Source organism: Hemiscyllium ocellatum, chromosome 42 (assembly GCF_020745735.1).
Source record: "Hemiscyllium ocellatum isolate sHemOce1 chromosome 42, sHemOce1.pat.X.cur, whole genome shotgun sequence".
NCBI lineage: Eukaryota > Metazoa > Chordata > Chondrichthyes > Orectolobiformes > Hemiscylliidae > Hemiscyllium > Hemiscyllium ocellatum.
Window position 1 is genome coordinate 30,198,975 of NC_083442.1, and position 18,188 is coordinate 30,217,162.

Genomic DNA, 18,188 nt, shown 5'->3' on the forward strand with positions numbered 1-18,188 from the left:
GTCCCTAGTCTTAACTTCCATATATACTGCAGCATGATCAGAGATTGCTATATTACCTATTTTGCAGGACAATATGGAATTCAAAAGGGTCGAGGGAGCAAAAAAACATATAAATTCTAGTATGACACTTGTGTGGGTTGGAATAGAAAGTAAAGTCTCTGCCCTGGGGGTGAAGGCACCTCCACACATCTACTAGCCCAGCTCCTTATTCAGACCCATCAAATGTCTAGATCTAAGAGATATACCCATAGTACTCTTGGGTATCCTATCCTATTCACATAGTGAATAACAATAAGCCCCACCCCACCCCGAGAAGGTGGGCCCGCATATAGCAACCCGGTGGACCCACTCCACCCGTACCTGGCCTGGATCGGACTCCAACTTTAATATTTGAGGGAGTCATTGCTCCAAAAAAACTGCGTTCGGGAAGGCCCAGCAACCGAATATTTTTTCGACAGCCCCGACTTTCGAGGTTAATGTGCTCTTCCAAGGTCCGGACTCGCTGCTCAAGAGCCCGGACCCGGCCCACAGCCGACTCGGCAGCAGCTTCTGACGTAGTGGCCTTTTGCTACCCTCCTCCAACGCGATGGTCAAGTTTTTCAATTTCTCTGTCATGCTTCTGCTGCTGGAGGGGGTAGGGGAGGGGTCCCTGCCTGTTGCAAACTGCGGGAAGTTTTGCCCTTAGTCATTTTAAGAACAACACCAAACTGTTCAAGTTTGATATAAAGTGATTAACTATGCTGGGCAAAAGTTATTATAAATGATTCAAAAGGTGTGGTGAAGGCGGGTGGCCCACTTTGCCCAAGTCTTAGACAGATCACTACAGACTCAGACTTGCTGGGTCGCCGCCATCTTGAATCTCTCTCTGAACATATTTATAGTAAATAACACAACATCAGGAAGACAAACCATAGTACAAAATGTCGCCATTTCACCATCTATCAGCACTAACAATATTGACACTGGCAGTTGTTGATAGTTTCAGGCTACGCAATCACGAACAATCTGCTGCTTGATGTTGAAATCAACAACGAATCACAAGAGTTGCACTAGTTATGTCCAAGCTGCATAGGAGTGCGTAGAACAATAGAAGTTAATGGACAATAGCAAGCTGAAAGTCTACCAAACCTGCATCCTCAGTTCACTCCTTCACAGTAGTAAGATAAGGACAACATATTTTACCAGTTTTCACCTTCACTGTCTCATACAGTATCTTTGGCCTTCGTTGGTAGGAGAAGATTACCAACTCAATGGGCCTAAGCAAGCTAGTTCTATCAGTATATATTCATGGCTAAGCCAATAACATCTCCACTGGCTAATCTGCATTTGTCAATGGATGACTGTGAATGGTCAATGGCTCATAACCTCTTGGACTTCTGAGTTTTCCAATACAAGGACACCTGCAAGTGAGATACAAAGATGGTGGATACTGACACTGTCAAATGGGATACAGTGACTGGTAGACATGACTTTTAGAAGATGACAGTTTGGAAGGGCACTGGAAGAAGCCATCAGAAATCAAAAGCTCAGCTGGCTGATAAGATAGCCCAGAGAAAACAGAGGCGAGCAATTCCGGCACGTTCTCAGACCATTGTCTTCTTCTTCTTCACCAAATGTGGCAGTGGATGCCATGCATGGGACTCCTGAGTTGTACCAAACAATGTATAACAGTATTCACCATGATGCAAACCTGTCACCACAAGTTGTGATATCCAATAATATTTCAGACAGGCTTATTTAAACAATGAAAATGTACACCAGTTATGCAGATACAGTACAAAAGCTGAATGTCACAAGAAATCAATTGAACAAAAGCCTTGCAAGCCTGCAACTTCTAAAGATCATGCACGATTTACTACAGTAAATTGAACTACAAAGGAACCTCAATTATCCAGTATTTAATTATCCAAATATCAGATTATCCAGCAAGATAGCAAGGTCCTGATGCTCAGTTAAACTATGTTATCTAACATTCAACTAACCGAATGAAATACTGCCCCCCTGTGTCCTTCGGATAATCAAGGTTCCTCTGTATATTTTCTCTCAAATGATTCACTTCCTGGAGTTCTTCATTACCAATCCGCAAATAAATGATTCAAATGACTGAAGAGTTAAGCAAGTGTCATTTATGTTATAGTCCTTTTCTACCCTCAGAAGCATATCACAAATAAATACTCTAACTCTTACTTAGTTACAGAAAGCATTTTCAACCAGACATTTATTTAAATGCATGCAACAAAAACTGGATGTTCAGTTTTATATGAATTTTTCTGAAAACAGGAGAAATGTATAGCTTGAAATGGATCCTCAGGTAATCTCTAGTCATGAGATCAGTACATTTTGAACCCATATGCTCCAGTTGCACAGTTAGAGCCCCAAAACACTCTTGCTTAGTTGCATGAGTTTTAAAGATTTGAACTGTACTGCCATTCAAACCCCCTTTCTACAATAAAATGTGTTTCCTCATTACTTTGCAACTTACAGACTCAAGTTTAATTAAAATGTTGCATCTAAGCATTCTATAAGATACTTTAATTATATTCTACATACAAAATGTGTTGTAACTATGCTATAATGCTGTAATTTTGAACTTCAACCATGCTGTTTTCGTTATTTTGTCCAAGAAAAGAATGTCACAGACACATTTTATTCTCATCATACTTGAAGATATAGCAAATTATTTATTCCCAAATCACTAAACATACAGTATTAGCATTCAATTCATTTTTTTAAAAAATTAGTATCGCAAAACAAAATATTGCAGACACTGGAAATCTCCAATAAATACTGAAAGTGCTGGAACACTCAGGAAGCCTGGCAGCATTGAGAAACCACCCTCTTGCTGCATCCATGCCTACCTGGTAGAAAACCTTTAAATGAGTCATTCTCAGCCACTAGAATCTTCTTCACACCTTGCACTTTACTGACTTCTTCTGCAACCTGTAACAAGTAAATGTCAGTTTTGAATAGAGGCCCAGTTAAATGGGACAAAATTGGCAAAGAAATGTCTGCAAATTCTGCCTGGGAATTGAAAGTTAGCCTCAGTAATGTCCGCCATGAAACCATCACCATGGTGGCAACAAACCCACCCTGTTCATTGACCTGACCTACATGTGACTCAGGATTCACAGCAATGAAGTTGACTCTTAACTGGCCTTCTAAAATAGCAGGACAAGCCACTAGTTCATGGGCAATTTGGACAGGTCAACTAATGCTGGCCTGGCCAGTGACCCCCACATCCCATTAAAGAATGACTATAAAAAATTAAGTGTGGCACAGTGACTTATAAATACAGGTGGTTTTGCTATAACGCATGTTTCATTAACGCAGATTTGCTGCAACTCAATTAACAAACTGGGGACTAAAGCATGAACTTTTAAAATGTGTTGGCTGAAATGTGATTACATCGCCAACATTTAAGCACTGTTTCTAAAACGCAACTTTTCTATAATGAGTGGTTGCACAAGATCACAAACATCGCGTTATAGAAGAACTACCTTGTACTCACCATCTCTCTCTCTTCCTTTTAAGACAGTCCTTATTCCTACTTTTTTGACAATGTTTTCTGGCACTTGGCGCAATAGCTTCTTTACCTTGGTTAAAATTTCATCTAATTGATTACACCCTTGAAGGGCCTTGGAACATTTTACTCCAATAAATATGCTATATAAATGCAAGTTATTGTTGCAGTCAGTAAAAATTTGTAAAGTAATGGCAAATAATATGCTAGCAATTCTAAACTGCACGAAAATTTGAAACAAATTGAAAAATGTCCGTATTACAGAGGAAATAGTGCTGGATGTCTTGAAATGCATAAAAGTAGATAAATCTCCAGGACTTAATCAGGTGTACCCTAGAACTCTGTAGGAAGCTAGGGAAGTGATTGCTTGGCCCCTTGCTCAGATATTTGTATCATCAATAGTCACAGGTGAGGTGCTGGAAGACTGGAAGTTGGCTATTGTGGTGCCACTATTTAAGAAAGGTGGTAAGGAAAAGCCAGGGGACTATAGACTGGTGAGCTTGACATCGGTGGTGGGCAAGTTGATGAAGAGAATCCTGAGGGACAGGATTTACATGTATTTGGAAAGACAGGGACTGCTTAGAGATTGTCAGCATGGTTTTGTGCATGGGAAATCATGTCTCATGAACTTGATTAAGTTTTTTGAAGAAGTAACAAAGAAGATTGATGAGGGCAGAGCAGTAGACCTATATGGATTTCAGTAAGGCGGTTGACAAGGTTCCCTATGGGAGACTAGTTAGCAAGCTTAGATCTCATGGAATACAGGGAGAACTCGCCATTTGGATACAGAACTGGCTCAAAGTTAGAAGACAGAGGGTGGTGGAGGAGGGTTGTTTTTCAGACTGGAGGCCTGTGACCAGTGGTGTGCCATAAGGATCGGTGCTGGGTCTACTACTTTTCATCATTTTTATATATATATATATATATATATATATATATATAAAAAAACGATTTGGATATGAACATAGGAGGTATAGTTAGTAAGTTTGCTGATGACATCAAAATTGGAGGTGTAGTCGACAGCGAAGGTTACCTCAGAGATTTTGATCAGATGGGCCAAAGAGCTGAGGAGTAGCAGATGGTGCTTAACTTAGATAAATGCGAGGTGCTGCATTTTGGAAAAGCCAATCAGAGCAGGCCTTATACACTTAATGGTAAGGTCCTGGGGAGTGTTGCTGAACAAAGAGACCATGGAGTGCAGGTTCATAGCTCCTTGAAAGTGGAGTCATAGTTAGATAGGATAGTGAAGGAGGTGTTTGGTATGCTTTGCTTTATTGGTCAGAGTATTGAGTACAGGAGTTGGGAGGTCATGTTACAGCTGTACAGGACACTGGTTAGGCCACTTTTGGAATATTGCATGCAATTCTGGTCTCCTTCCTATTGGAAGGATGTTGTGAAACTTCAAAGGGTTCAGAAAAGATTTACAAGGATTTTGCCAGGATTGGAGGATTTGAGCAATAGGGAGAGGCTGAATAGGCTGGGGCTGTTTTCCCTGGAGCATCAGAGGCTGAGGTGTGACCAAATAAAGGTTTATAAAATCATGAGGGGCATGGATAAGATAAATACACATTTTCCCCAGGGTGAGAGGGGAATGATATAAAAGGGACATAAGGGGCAACATTTTCACACAGAGGGTGGTGCATGTGTGGAATGAGCTGCCAGTAGAAGTGGTGGAGGCTGACACAATTACAACATTGAAAAGGTATCTGGATAGGTACCTATTCATATATCTATCCAGATGCCTTTTCAATGTTGTAATTGTGCCAGCCTCCACCACTTCTACTGGCAGCTCATTCCACACATGCACCACCCTCTGTGTGAAAATGTTGCCCCTTACGACCCTTTTATTTAGAGGAATATGGACCATGTGCTGGCAAATTAGGTTAGGTTAGGATATCTGGTCAGCATGGACAAGTTGAACTGAAGGGTCTGTTTCCCTGCTATACACCTCTATGACTCTATAAATATAAATATAGCAAAAACATTTTACCTTGCCACAAGTTGTGCCAGCAATCAAACAACAAACTTCTCCACCCAGCTGTTTGGCTGCAGTGATGGCATTGAGGGTAATGGGAGTCAGCTTCTCATTATTATGCTCTGCGAGTACAAGAGTGCTCTGAAATCGTTGCAGGTAGCAGGTCTAGAAAAAAATAAAATAAGAATCTTACAAACGTGTCATTTTTGGGAAGAACATAGAACAGGAGGAGGCCATTTTAACCTACTGATGCTACTTACTATTCAATGAGATTGTGACAAACTGGTAACTTATCTCCACATAAACCACTATTGCCCCATATCCCTTCATAGTTTCTAACAAAGTTCTATCAATTTTACATCAAAGCTGAATTGACGTCCAAACTGCTACCATTCTGCAGATTTTCCAATTTCCCTTCTGAAATATCTAGTTCTAGCTTCAGACTCCCTAACAAATAAAATTTGTCTCTCCCTTAATCTAATGCTTTCTATTCCCCTTAATATTTGAAACACTGCCCAAAATCAAACAAATTTGAAAAATAATAAAAATCATGTTATTATGATACTTTCAGGAAGCTCAAACTTAAGACTGGGGAACTTTGAACTACCACTGCATTACTTAATATCGGCAGAATAAATACAAGTAATTCAGTTAATACACTTTAATATTGAACAATATTCCCATGTGATAATTACCTCAAAACTGCTCTCAGCAGTGACAGATCTGTAACCAACATTATATAGCTCAAAGTACTGTCAAACACAATACATATTTGGAGAGAGGAAATCTAGAGTTGGATCTGTTTGGCGCAATGAACATAGTCTTCTACTCTTTCTCAACAGTGTCATGGACAATCTTACATCCACTTGAGAAAACAAACTGGACTTCAGTTCGGTATCCCATCCCAGAATATGAAAAATTCAAGGTCAGAACTTGAGCAAACACTAGCGCTTTTTGTCAACATCATGTTTCAGTGTTGTTGAGCCAGCAGCTGATGTCATTGTCAACACCATGTGTTGTAGATATACAAGGACATTCAGGTTCAATGATTAATGACTGCGGCATCATTACTGCAGGCTTGTGAAATAACTAGCAATTACTCAAACATTTTCTGAAAATTAACTGATTATTCCTTCCCAATTCAAACAACTGTTTATCAATTATATTGAAATCCTTCCATAATGCTGTCTACTATAGTGTGGAGTTCAGTACAGTGCATTTCTTAGACCCTCAAAACGTCATTTAAATAGAATTTGACCTGTGTGGTATTAAACCACATCAGAACAGCTTTGAGCTTAATAACTGAGATCCTCTGAGGCAACAATGTTTGTAGGGTTGCCAGTCAAGCAGGCTGATCTGTCTTGAATAATGTCCAGCTTTGTGTGGGAAGTATTCAATGACACTCCTGACCTGTGTCTTGTATATGGTGGACAGGTTTTGGGGAGTCAAGAGGCAAGTTACTTGCCGCAGAATTCCTAGTCTCTGACCTCCTCCTGCTCCCAAGTATTTATATAGATGATATTCTCAGTCTCTGGACTAAGTTTATGATGGTTCACATGCTTACAGATACTGTGGACATTTATTACTCAGAACAATCACAATTTGTTTTTGCTAAATGTGATTAATCTAAATAGTCACTCCAGATTATGCTGCCATATGCCATCCCCTTTCCTCAATGTTCATGATACAATTCCCAATTCCCTTCCTTCCACAAGCACCCCCACTTGCAATACTAACACTGTACACCCACTTTAAATGGAAAAATTAAAACACAATTATATAATCATTTGGTGATGTAACATTTGTTTTATTTATTTGATTTGGAGTGCAAAGATTTGATGCTGTTGGGATTTGGATGCAATTTTCCCGGCCTTCGATGAAATGCTGATTGACTAGGAAACTAAAGAAATGCAGTCTCATTTGTAACAGACTGAAGACAGAGTGCCTGTGGACTTCATGATAGCAGAGTCCCATTGCACCTCGTAAATTGCAAACACATAAGCCAAATATCACTTCCCCTCAAAATCACGTTGTCAGATCAAATGATGCAATTCAACTGTTATGTCTCTATGTTTTGTTATTGTATTTCAATACAAAAGGTAGTGTTTGTAAAATACTAATGGAGACTGGATAACCTTGATGTAGATGTCTCCATTTTCAAACCAGAACATAGAAAATAGGTGCAAGAGCAGTCCATTCAGCCCACTGATCCTGCTCCATTCAATTAGATTATGGTTGATCTTCTATCTCAATCCCATTTTTCAACATTATTCCTCTACCAATAAATGTATCAATCCCTTTCATAAAAGTCCTCAACGACTGTACCTCCCTCAATGCCATGACAGGTACAGAATTCCAAACATTCACAAATAGAAGCTAACAGTCTCAGCATATATTTATCTGATTTTTTTTTAAGTGTTGTGGCCAATGCTCAAGACCTTCATGTATGATTTTGCCTCACAACAGTCACAGAATTATGTAATACAGAAAGCCATTCAGGAGAAAGTGAGGACTGCAGATGCTGGAGATCAGAGTCGGTCGTGTGGTGCTGGAAAAGCACTGAATGGGAAAAACGACATTTTGGGCATAAGCTTTCATCAGGAATGAGACTTGTGAGCCAGAGCGGGTGAGAGATAAATGAGAGGGGGGGTGTCCTGGGGCTGGGGCTGGGGAAGGTAGCTGTGAATGCAATAAGGTGGGGGAGAAGGTCAGAGAGGAGGGTGGACCAGATAGATGGGACGTATGATGGACATGTCAAGAGGGCGGTGCCGAGTTGGAGGCTAGGGACTGGGATAAGGCCAGGGGAGGGGAAATGAGGAAAATGGTGAAATCCACATTAACCCCATGCATTTGCAGGGTCCCAAGGCAGAAGATACGGCATTCTTCCTCCGAGCATTTGACGATGGAAGAGGCTCAGGAACTGAATGTCCTTTGTAGAGTGGAAGGGGTAGTTAACGTGCTCAGCTACAGGGCGGTGGGGTTGGTGGGTGCGGATTTCACAGAGATGTTCTCTGAAACGATCCACAAGAAGGCATCCTGTCTCCCTGATGTAGAGGATACCACATCGGGTGCAACAGATACAGTAGATGACATTTGTGGAAGTACAGGTAAATTTGTGTCGGATTTGGAAGGATCCTTTTGGACCTTGGATGGTGGTGAGGGTGGAGGTGTGGGCATAGGCTTTGCATCTCTTGCGGTGGCAGGGGAAGGTGCCTGGAGTGAGTGTGGGCTGGTGGAGGATGTGGATCTGACAAGGGAGGCACAGAGGTAATGGTCTCTCCGAAATGCTGACAGGGGTGGGGAGGAAAATATATTCCAATTAGTGGGGTCAGCTATTCAGCCCATCGTGCCTGTGAACAATTCTCTAAACAGCAATCTAATTAGTCCCACTTTCCTGCTCTTTCCCCATTGTCTTGCAAGTTTGTTGTTCCATATCTACGCCTAATTCCCTTTTGAAATTATTGTTGAGTCTCCTTCAGACATAGCATTCAAGACCATAGGAATTTTCTACATAAAAACAAGTCCATTCTTCGCCCCTATGGTTCTTTTGCCAACTATTTTGAAGTCAGCTTCCCTTAGTTACAGGCCCATCTCCCAAGCGTCAGCAAAAAGTGTTTATATGTTTAGTATATCAAAACTCTTCATAATTTTGATTGTTTCCAATGAATCTCCCTTCCACGTGGTAAACCTAAATAAAAGTCTAGTTTGTAGCTTGTCAACCAATAGCTGAGATAGCTTATGAGATACTCCACCACTCAAAACATGTCCTGATGTTTGAACTGCAGCTAGCCCTAGGAAACATACCATAAATACCATCACCAGACAGTGACCGATATCTACAGAATGGCTCTCCAGCATGAATCATGGTCTTGAAGAGTGGCCAACAAATAGAGGCTGTTTGCTTTGAGCATCACTCTTGCAGTTCATCATGTGTCTGAGCTACTGAAAACTTTTATGTTATTTACTTTTCTTTGGTAATAAAGTTTAATCAGCAGCAACAAGTGAGAACAAAGAGGTTCAGAAAATTGAGAGCAATTAGAGGAAATATGAAAAGCTGGCACAGCTTGAATAGAAAGACTGCACCTAGTAATTATGGCATCTATAACAATGTGACATGAGATTAAATATAAAACATTTAGAACACAACAATGTTAAGGGTGTGGAATAGTGTCAGAGTAAGTGACAAAAGCTAACAAAATTCTCATTTCAAAAGAGTTTAGCTAGGAGGCTGAAAGAGAGAGAGTAAAGGGATAAGGCAATTTAGTGGGTCCATGAGATGAGGGCCACTGCTTACTTTAAGAACTTATATCAACATGAACTATTTGAGGTCGGGAGTTGGGCCAAGTCTGCTTCCATGTTATTTTTTTCTTTGGCTCAGGGCACTGAAGTCCCAAAGAAATAAGAAATTATAAAATGTACAAAAACATCAATTACAATCATCTGTAAACATGCTATTTGGTAATTGATCAAGAATAGAACTGAGCACTAACCCATGTTTATTTTTAAACTTGGCAGAAAAACAAAATTAAGGACAAACTACTTCAGAGGCCTCAACTGTCAACCACAGAACATGGGACTGGAGTCACATACAGGCCAGAGCAAGCAGAATAGATAGATTTTCAGTTTTGATCATAGAATCCCTACATTGTGGAAGCAGACCCTCTTGACAAAGCAGTCCACACTGACCCTCTGAACAGCATCCCACCCCAATACTCTATCCCTACATTTCCCAAAGCTAATCCATTAATGGACATTAGTGTTTTTAGTTGTGTCCTTTAGCAACCCATCAAGTTTACAAGATAGTGTTTATTGATAGCCTCCCACAAATGATTAGATTCCCTCAATCACAATCAGAACTTGCCAGTTCCAGATCTAACACTCATCCCCTGCTGTGGAAGTCAAGTACTCCAGCCACTGCCACGGTATTCATGATACACAGACAAAAACATCAATTAGGTCCATATTTACAATGGTACTTATAAAAGTGAAAAGTCATAACCTCAGCACATTTGCACATGTAATCCCAGCTCTAATTACGTCAATAGGTTTGTAATTGTCATTTGCTTTTCTTTGAACTGGTCTAACCTTGGGGGAAGACTCCTCTCCATTTATTACTGGGGCAAGGTTTTATTTTCCATTTGTTCTCAGCCTGAGTAAGGAGTTGATAAGGAAAGGGAAGAAAAGGATGATCTAATGTAAAGTAATTATCAATAAAAACGCCACTCACAAATCACCCCTTACTATTTCTTCCACCCATTCCCTATTCACCAATTCTGCACTCCTTGCTTAAAAAGAAAAAATCTAAAAAAGGCTGGTCTTGTGGCACAGTGGATACTGTCACTTCCTCTAAGCCAGAGGGTCCAGGTTCATGTCCCCCTACAGGGCATCAGCCAAGGATTGAACAACGAGACCGTGGAGTGCAGGTTCATAGCTCCTTGAATGTGAAGTCACAGGTAGATAGGATAAAATGAAGGCGTTTAGTATGCTTTCCTTTATTGGTCAGAGTATTGAGTACAGGAGTTGGGAGGTCATATTGCGGCCGTACAGGACGTTGGTTGGGCACTGTTGGAATATTGCATGCAATTCTGGTCTCCTTCCTATCAGAAAGATGTTGTGAAACTTGAAAGGGTTCAGAAAAGATTTACAAGGATGTTGCCAGGGTTGGAGGATTTGAGCTAGAGGGAGAGGTTGACCAGGCTGGGGCTGTTTTCCCTGGAGCATCAGAGGCTGAGGGGTGACCTTATAGAGGTTTACAAAATTGTGAGGGGCATGGATAGGGTAAATAGACAAAGTCTTTTCATTGGGGTCGAGAGTCCAGAACTAGAGGGCATAGAGTCATACAGACGTATAGCACGGAAACAGACTCTTCGGTTCAACCCGTCCATGCCGACCAGATATCCCAACCCAATCTAGTCCCACCTGCCAGCACCCGGCCCATATCCTCACCCGGTTTAGGGTGAGAGGGGAAAGATATAAAAGAAACCTACATGGCAACATTTTCATGCAGAGGGTGGTACATGTATGGAATGAGCTGCCAGAAGAAGTGGTGGAGGCTGGTACAATTGCAACATTTAAGAAGCATTTGGATGGGTAATTGAATCGGAAGGGTTTGGAGGGATATGGGCCGGGTGCTGGCAGGTGGGACTAGATTGGGTTAGGATATCTGGTCAGCATAGACGGGTTGGACCAAAGGGTCTGTTTCCATACTGTACATCTCCATGACTCTGTCTATAACACAGGGAGAAAGTGAAGACTGCAGATGCTGGAGATCAGAGTCAAGATTGTGGTGAAGAAGCATCGCAGGTCAGGTAGTATCCGAGGAGAAGCCAAATCAACTTTTTGGACATCAGCCCTTCTTCAGCAATGAGGCTTGTGGATCAGGGGCTTGACAGGCAGACACTGCAGGGAAAACAGCCCTAGCCTGTTCAGCCTCTCCCTATAGCTCAAATCCTCCAACTCTGGCAACATCTTTGTAAATCTTTTCTGAACCCTTTCAAGTTTCACAACATCTTTCTGATAGAAAGGAGACCAGAATTGAATGCAATATTCCAACAGTGCCCAACCAAAGTCCTGTACAGCCGCAATATGACCTCCCAACTCCTGTACTCAATACTCTGACCAATAAAGGAAAGCATACTAAACGCCTCCTTCACTATCCTATCTACCTGCGACTACACATTCAAGGAGCTATGAACCTGCACTCCACGGTCTCGTGTTCAACCCTTGGCTGATGCCCTGGAGGGGTAGGGTTGGGGTGGTTGAGGTGGGGGGTAGAAGGTAACTGAGAATGCAATAGATAGATGGGGGGGGGGGGAAGATCATAGGTCAGAGAGGATGGTGGAGCAGATAGATGGGAAAAGAGATGGACAGGTCAAAAGGGCGGTGCTGAGTTAGACACATGGGACTGAGATAATGTGGGGGGCAGGGGAAATGAGGAAACTGGTGAAATCGACATTAATCCTGTGTGGTTGTGTGGTTGCATGGCCCCAAAGCAGAATATGAGGCATTCTTCCTCCAGACGTGGTGGTAAGGGTTTGGCAATGGGGGACACCCAGGATCTGCGTGTCCTTGGTGGAGTGGGAGGGGGAGTTGAAGTGTTCACCACAGGGCGGTAGGGGCTGGTTGGTTGGCGCGGGCATCCTAGAGATGTTATCTGAAACAATCCGCAAATTGGTGTCCTGTCTCCCCGATGTGCAGGAGACCACATTGGGTGCAACAAATACAGTACATGATACTGGTGCAGGTACAGGTAAATCTCTGTCGGATGTGGAAGGATCCATCTTCCGTAGCTACACCGGTACTATCGCCCACCTGTTCCTCTGCTTCACCAATGACTGTATTGACGCTACCTCATGCTCCACAAGGAGGTTGAACAGTTCATCAACTTCACTAACACCTTTCACCCAACCTCAAACTCACTTGGACCATCTCAGATAGCTCTCCCTCCTCGCTGGACCTCGCCATCTCCGGCGACCAACAAATCATGGACATCTACTAAGCCTACCGACTCCCAGTTACCAAAACTACACCTCCTGCCACCCTACCTCCTGTAAAAACGCCATCCCTTATTCCTAATTCCTCCGCCTCCACTGCATCTGTTCCCAGGATGACCAATCCCACCTTAGAAAATGCCAGATGGTCTCCTTCGTCAAAGATTTCAATTTCTCCTCCCATATGGCCTACGATGCCCTCCAGCACATCTCTTCCAATTTCCGCATCTCCACCCTCAAACCCCACTCCTCCCAACACAACAAGGACAGAACTTCTCCCTGTCCTAACCTTCTACCCCACCAATCTCCACATGCACCGGATCATCCTCTGCTACTTCCGCCACCTACAAGCAGACCCCACCACCCGAGATATATTTCCCTCCCACCCCTATCAGTGTCTGGACAGACCATTCTCTCCGCAACTTCCTCGTCAGATCCACACCCCACCCCTGGCACCATCCCCTGCCACCACAGGAGTGCAAAACTTGTGCCCTCACCTCCATCCAAGGCTCCCAAGAATCCTTCCACATCCGACAGAAATTTAGCTGTACCTTTGCCAATGTCATCTGCTGTATTCGTTGCACTCAATGTGGTCTCCTCTACATTGGGGAGACAGAATGCCAACTTGCAGATCGTTTCAGCTAACATCTCTGGGACACCCATGCCAACACAACCAAGCCCCACCGTCCTGTGGCTGAACACTTCAACTCCCCCTCCCAATCCGCCAAGGACATGCATGTCCTGGGCCTCCCCCATCACCAAACTCTTACCATCTGACATCTAGGGGAAAAACGCCTCATATTCTGCCTTGTGACCTTGCAACCACATGGGATCAATGTGGATTTCACCAGTTTCCTCATTTCCCCTCCCCCACATTATCACAGTCCCAAACCTCCAACTTGGTACCGCCCTCTTGACCTGTCCATCACCTTTCCCATCTATCCGCTCCACCTTCCTCTCTGACTTATCACCTTCTCCCCCCACTTCATCTACCCATCGTGTTCACAGCTACCTTCACACCACCCCCCCCACCCCCCCCACCAGACCCAGCTCCAACCCCCATCCCATTTATCTCTTCATTCCTGATGAAGGCTTATGCCCAAAATGTCGACTCTACTGCCCCTCGGATGCTGCCTAATATGCTGTGCTTTTCCAGCACCACACACTCGCATCTATAACACAGCCAAATAGTTGATTATCAGCTTGAAAATATTTCCAACACACAGCAATGACAAGTAGTTAAGATTGTAAGCTATGCTCAATGGGGAGTGGTACCCCTAAACTACAGCCACTGGCAATAATCTGGTGACCTCCAGTGAAACTTAGCACCAATAACAGACATCAGCATATGCTTGATAGTGTCATGCGTCACTGGATGAGGGAAAGTCTCCAAGTCTAAATTAGTCATGAAAAGTATTGGGAGTTATGCATTTCCTTCGTCATGGCATATGATTCAACTGGGAGAATCCTGGATCACATGCCAACTCTGGCTCCAATTCATCAGAGAGCAACATAGCTGACAGATCTTGTGGCTTCTCTGTAAATTAATGAAACAAAGCCCAGTACAGAGTCACACAGGACATGTAAGTGATATCCAGGGCTCTCAAATATTGGCACCAGTAAAAAATAATACTGCGTCTCACAATGTGATTGCTCTGCACAGTATTCATTTGGAGAGATAAATTCCACAATTGTTCCTACATTTGACATGAACAATGCTCCATGCCCAAAGTGAACTGGGAACAGAAATGCCCAAAGTGAAGAAATATTCACAAATCCTCTGCTGTAATATTCTGAATCAATCATACATCTTGATGAAAAACATTAAGAATACAAAAGCAAAACAGATGCACGTATTTAGCTTAAATTACAGCACCACATTCAAGGTAACACAAAAAAGACTTGACATAGAAGCAGTATATCCCTTCCAAATAGACTCCAAGACCAATTAAAGTGTTTCATAGACTTAACAGCACATCACATGAAGCTAAATTGTAATGCCTGATCTTAAAAAAACTCAGCAACCCCAATTTGTCCTCTGAGCACAGTGAACTCACTGAACTATCTTCAGCATGACAAGTGAGAGTTAAAACAAAGTAAACACAAATTCATGTCCTGAAAAATATTCACAAACTCCCAATAGAAAATGTGAATATTTTCTTGTCAAACTAACACTTAGATGGCTAAAAGAACAAGCCCTCATTTGTAATGTCCAGTGTTCAATCCTTACCACGTAATCTACACTGATACTTCACTAAAAAAGCACTTGCCTCTGCTCCTAGGCCTGGCCAAACTGGCCATAAACAGGTCCAGGCCATCGAGGGAGTGATTAGGGCTGATTGCCTGCCCCTCTTCCATGCTAATATTTGAGCTTGGGTGTCCCTGAAGAAGCAGCACAGCTTGAGCTGTTATGGGAGAGGTGAGCACTGCAGGGAGTGGAGTGTTTTATTTCCCCCTACAATCCCAGCCCCACTCTTCACTTTTTGATAACACAGCATTATCCTTTGTCTAGAATGGCACTGCTTGTCACTTGCCACTCTGGTTATTTCTTTCTTCCTGGTGGTGAAATATAAATAAATATTTACACACTTGTTCTTCACTGTGTCTGACACCTGCACACACACGACATGAGTGCAGGGGAAAATAAGTACTTCTGCTGTTAGGCGGTAGTGTGCGGGGAAATTAAAAAGATAAAGAAAAAAATAAATAAGGAAGAGTGTCAGAGCTTCTGTGCACCAAAAAAGAAAGCACCTGTTAGTCAGGTGGATTGCTGTTCAATGGCCAAGAAAAAATTATAGAGGCAGTTGCTTGCTGCTGATGGATTTGTGCTGTATATAAACAAGATTTGGAGATGCCAGTGTTGGACTGGAGTTTACAAAGTTAAAAATCACACATCATCAGGTTGTAGTCCAACAGCTAGTGCTTCCAATTAAACCTGTTGGACTGTATCCTGGTGTTGTGTGATTTTTAACCGTGTATAAACAAAGTCTGTACACAATGATGGTTTTTGAGTCACCAATCTTGGCTCTGCACCACTCTGCGGACAAGTCTGGAGGTGGGCGTAAAAAGAAAATCTAGGGGAAAGTGAGGACTGCAGATGCTAGAGATCAGAGTGTGGCGCTGGAAAAGCACAGCAGGTCAAGGAGCATCCTAGGAGCAGGAGAATCAATTAGCCCTTCATTAGGAAACGTTGTAAAAAAAAAAGACATCTCACAGGACAAGCCAGAGAGAGGTAGGGGCTTTATGTCCTGGCCAATGTTCAGGTCAAAACACACTGGTAGAGCCAATAGAACAGTGCACGTTAGCAGTATCACCATTTGGTTAGCCCATGGTACACCGCATGTTAACAGTAACCGCGCTCTATTGGCTGCAAAGCCTCTGAGTGTTGTGAAAAGGGCGCTATGTCAATGCAAGTCTCTCTATATAAAGGGGTGCACTTTGGGAGCTTTATCTTTTCAGCGTGGCTTTTTTTTTGTGCGTGACTTTTGACCCGCCGCTTGTCCCTTCTTTTAACCTCTCCCCCCCCCCAACAACTCTCAGGATCTGCCCGAGGGAGGCGGTGACGTTCTCCCGGACTCCGACCCCGAGGCTCCGAGTGAGGCCTACTGCCGTGGCCCCCATCTCAGTGGGGACCGGGCTAGGCCTAGGCCTCGGCCAACCTTCACGCTTCCCGGAGTCGGGTTGTCGGCTCGCTCACTCACTCACCGCCGCCGGTATCCGCCGCCCGGCCTCGGAAAAGAGTCGGAACATCTTCCAGAATCTTCCACCACCCGGAGATCTCGCGAGAGTTCGCCACCGCCGGCCCGAGATCTCGCGAGAACGCCTGTCCCCTCTCCACTCCCCCCTGGTGGTCAGGCTTGGCCATTGCCACCATAGATGAGGTGGTAATGTCCCTACCTCTTGGTCAGGAAAGCGGGGGAATTCAGTCCCACCCGCCCAACAAGCACGTAATAAGCATCTCTGAACAGGTTGGTTAGGAAAATATGTGTAATGTGTCCATGAGGCTTCTTATGGGAGAGTGGTAGTATCCCTACCTCTGAGCCAGGAGACCAAAGGTTTGGTACCACCCACTCCAGAAGCGTGTAATAAGCATCTCTGACCATGTTGGTTAGGAGCATGTCTATAATGCATCCATGAGGGTTCTTGTGGGGCAGTGGTGGTGTCCCTATCTCAGAGGAGACCATGGTTCTCACTTGCCTCTGAGGTGTGCAATAAACATCTCTGAATGGCTTGGTTAGAAATATTCCAACTATTGCTGCATGATACTCAATGGCATCACTACCCCTGAATCCCCCACTCAGGTTGAAATGGTCCACAACAGGGTAAAGACAGGAGACTGACACCAGGTAATAAAGTTGGTGCAATTGCGACGGGTCAAATGGCCTCCTTCTGCACTGTAGCAATTCAGTGATCCTTTCAAAGTCCTGATGGTTGCCATTAACCAGAAACTTGACTGGACCTGTTGGACTGTATGGACTATATAAATACTGTGGCCACATAAGCAGGTCAGAGGATTGGAATCCTGCAGCAAGTCAGCCTGAATGAATCAGCTTCACCAACACTCAAGGAGTTTGACACCATCCAGGACAAAGTAACCTCTCTGATTGGCACCACCAACATTCAGTAGCAGCAGAGTGTACCATCTACAAAGTGCACTATAGAATTTCTCCAAGGCTCCTGAGCACCTTCCAAACCCACAACCATTACCGTCCAAAAGGACAAGGCAGACACATGGGAACAACACTTGCTGCAAGTCCCCATTCAAGTTACTGACCAACTTGACTGGGAAATATATCATCATTCCTTCAGTGATAATGCATCAAAATCCTGGAACTCCCCTCCTGATGGTAGTGTAGGTGGAAAGACTTCAAATAGGCTGCAGTATTTCAAGAAAGCAGCTCAACCCCTTCTCCAGGGCAACTAGAGATGGGTAGTACATGTTGACCCAGTCAGGGATTCCCACATCCCCAAATGAATAAAAAATGTTATGTTTGGCCCAGTGATGAGCATCTTCATAACATAAAAGACAACAAGGTATTGACAAACCTTTTGACGAAAGAGATATAAAGAGAACTGAGTGCATTCTTAACCAAGTAACATCAAAACAAACCATCGTGGTATCTACTCAAGCTGCCTAGTACAAAACAAAGCTTCAGATATTGATGTTTGCAAGTTTGTGTGCATACAGGAACATGTCATGGGA

At 43.3% G+C, this 18,188-nt stretch overlaps 1 protein-coding gene across 1 annotated transcript in view; it reads right to left on the bottom strand.

Moving 5' to 3' along the window:
* etfa (electron transfer flavoprotein subunit alpha) overlaps positions 1-16,787 on the bottom strand; it is a 77,456-nt gene extending 60,669 nt beyond the window's left edge. Inside the window, exons 1-3 of the mRNA XM_060853720.1 lie at positions 16,691-16,787; positions 5,511-5,660; positions 2,859-2,940 (exon numbers count right to left, since the gene is read on the bottom strand). Of these exons, the coding sequence (XP_060709703.1) occupies positions 2,859-2,940; positions 5,511-5,660; positions 16,691-16,735 (277 nt within the window). The 5' untranslated portion in view covers positions 16,736-16,787. The remainder of the gene's footprint in view (positions 1-2,858; positions 2,941-5,510; positions 5,661-16,690) is intronic.
* Between the last annotated feature and the right edge of the window lie 1,401 nt (positions 16,788-18,188).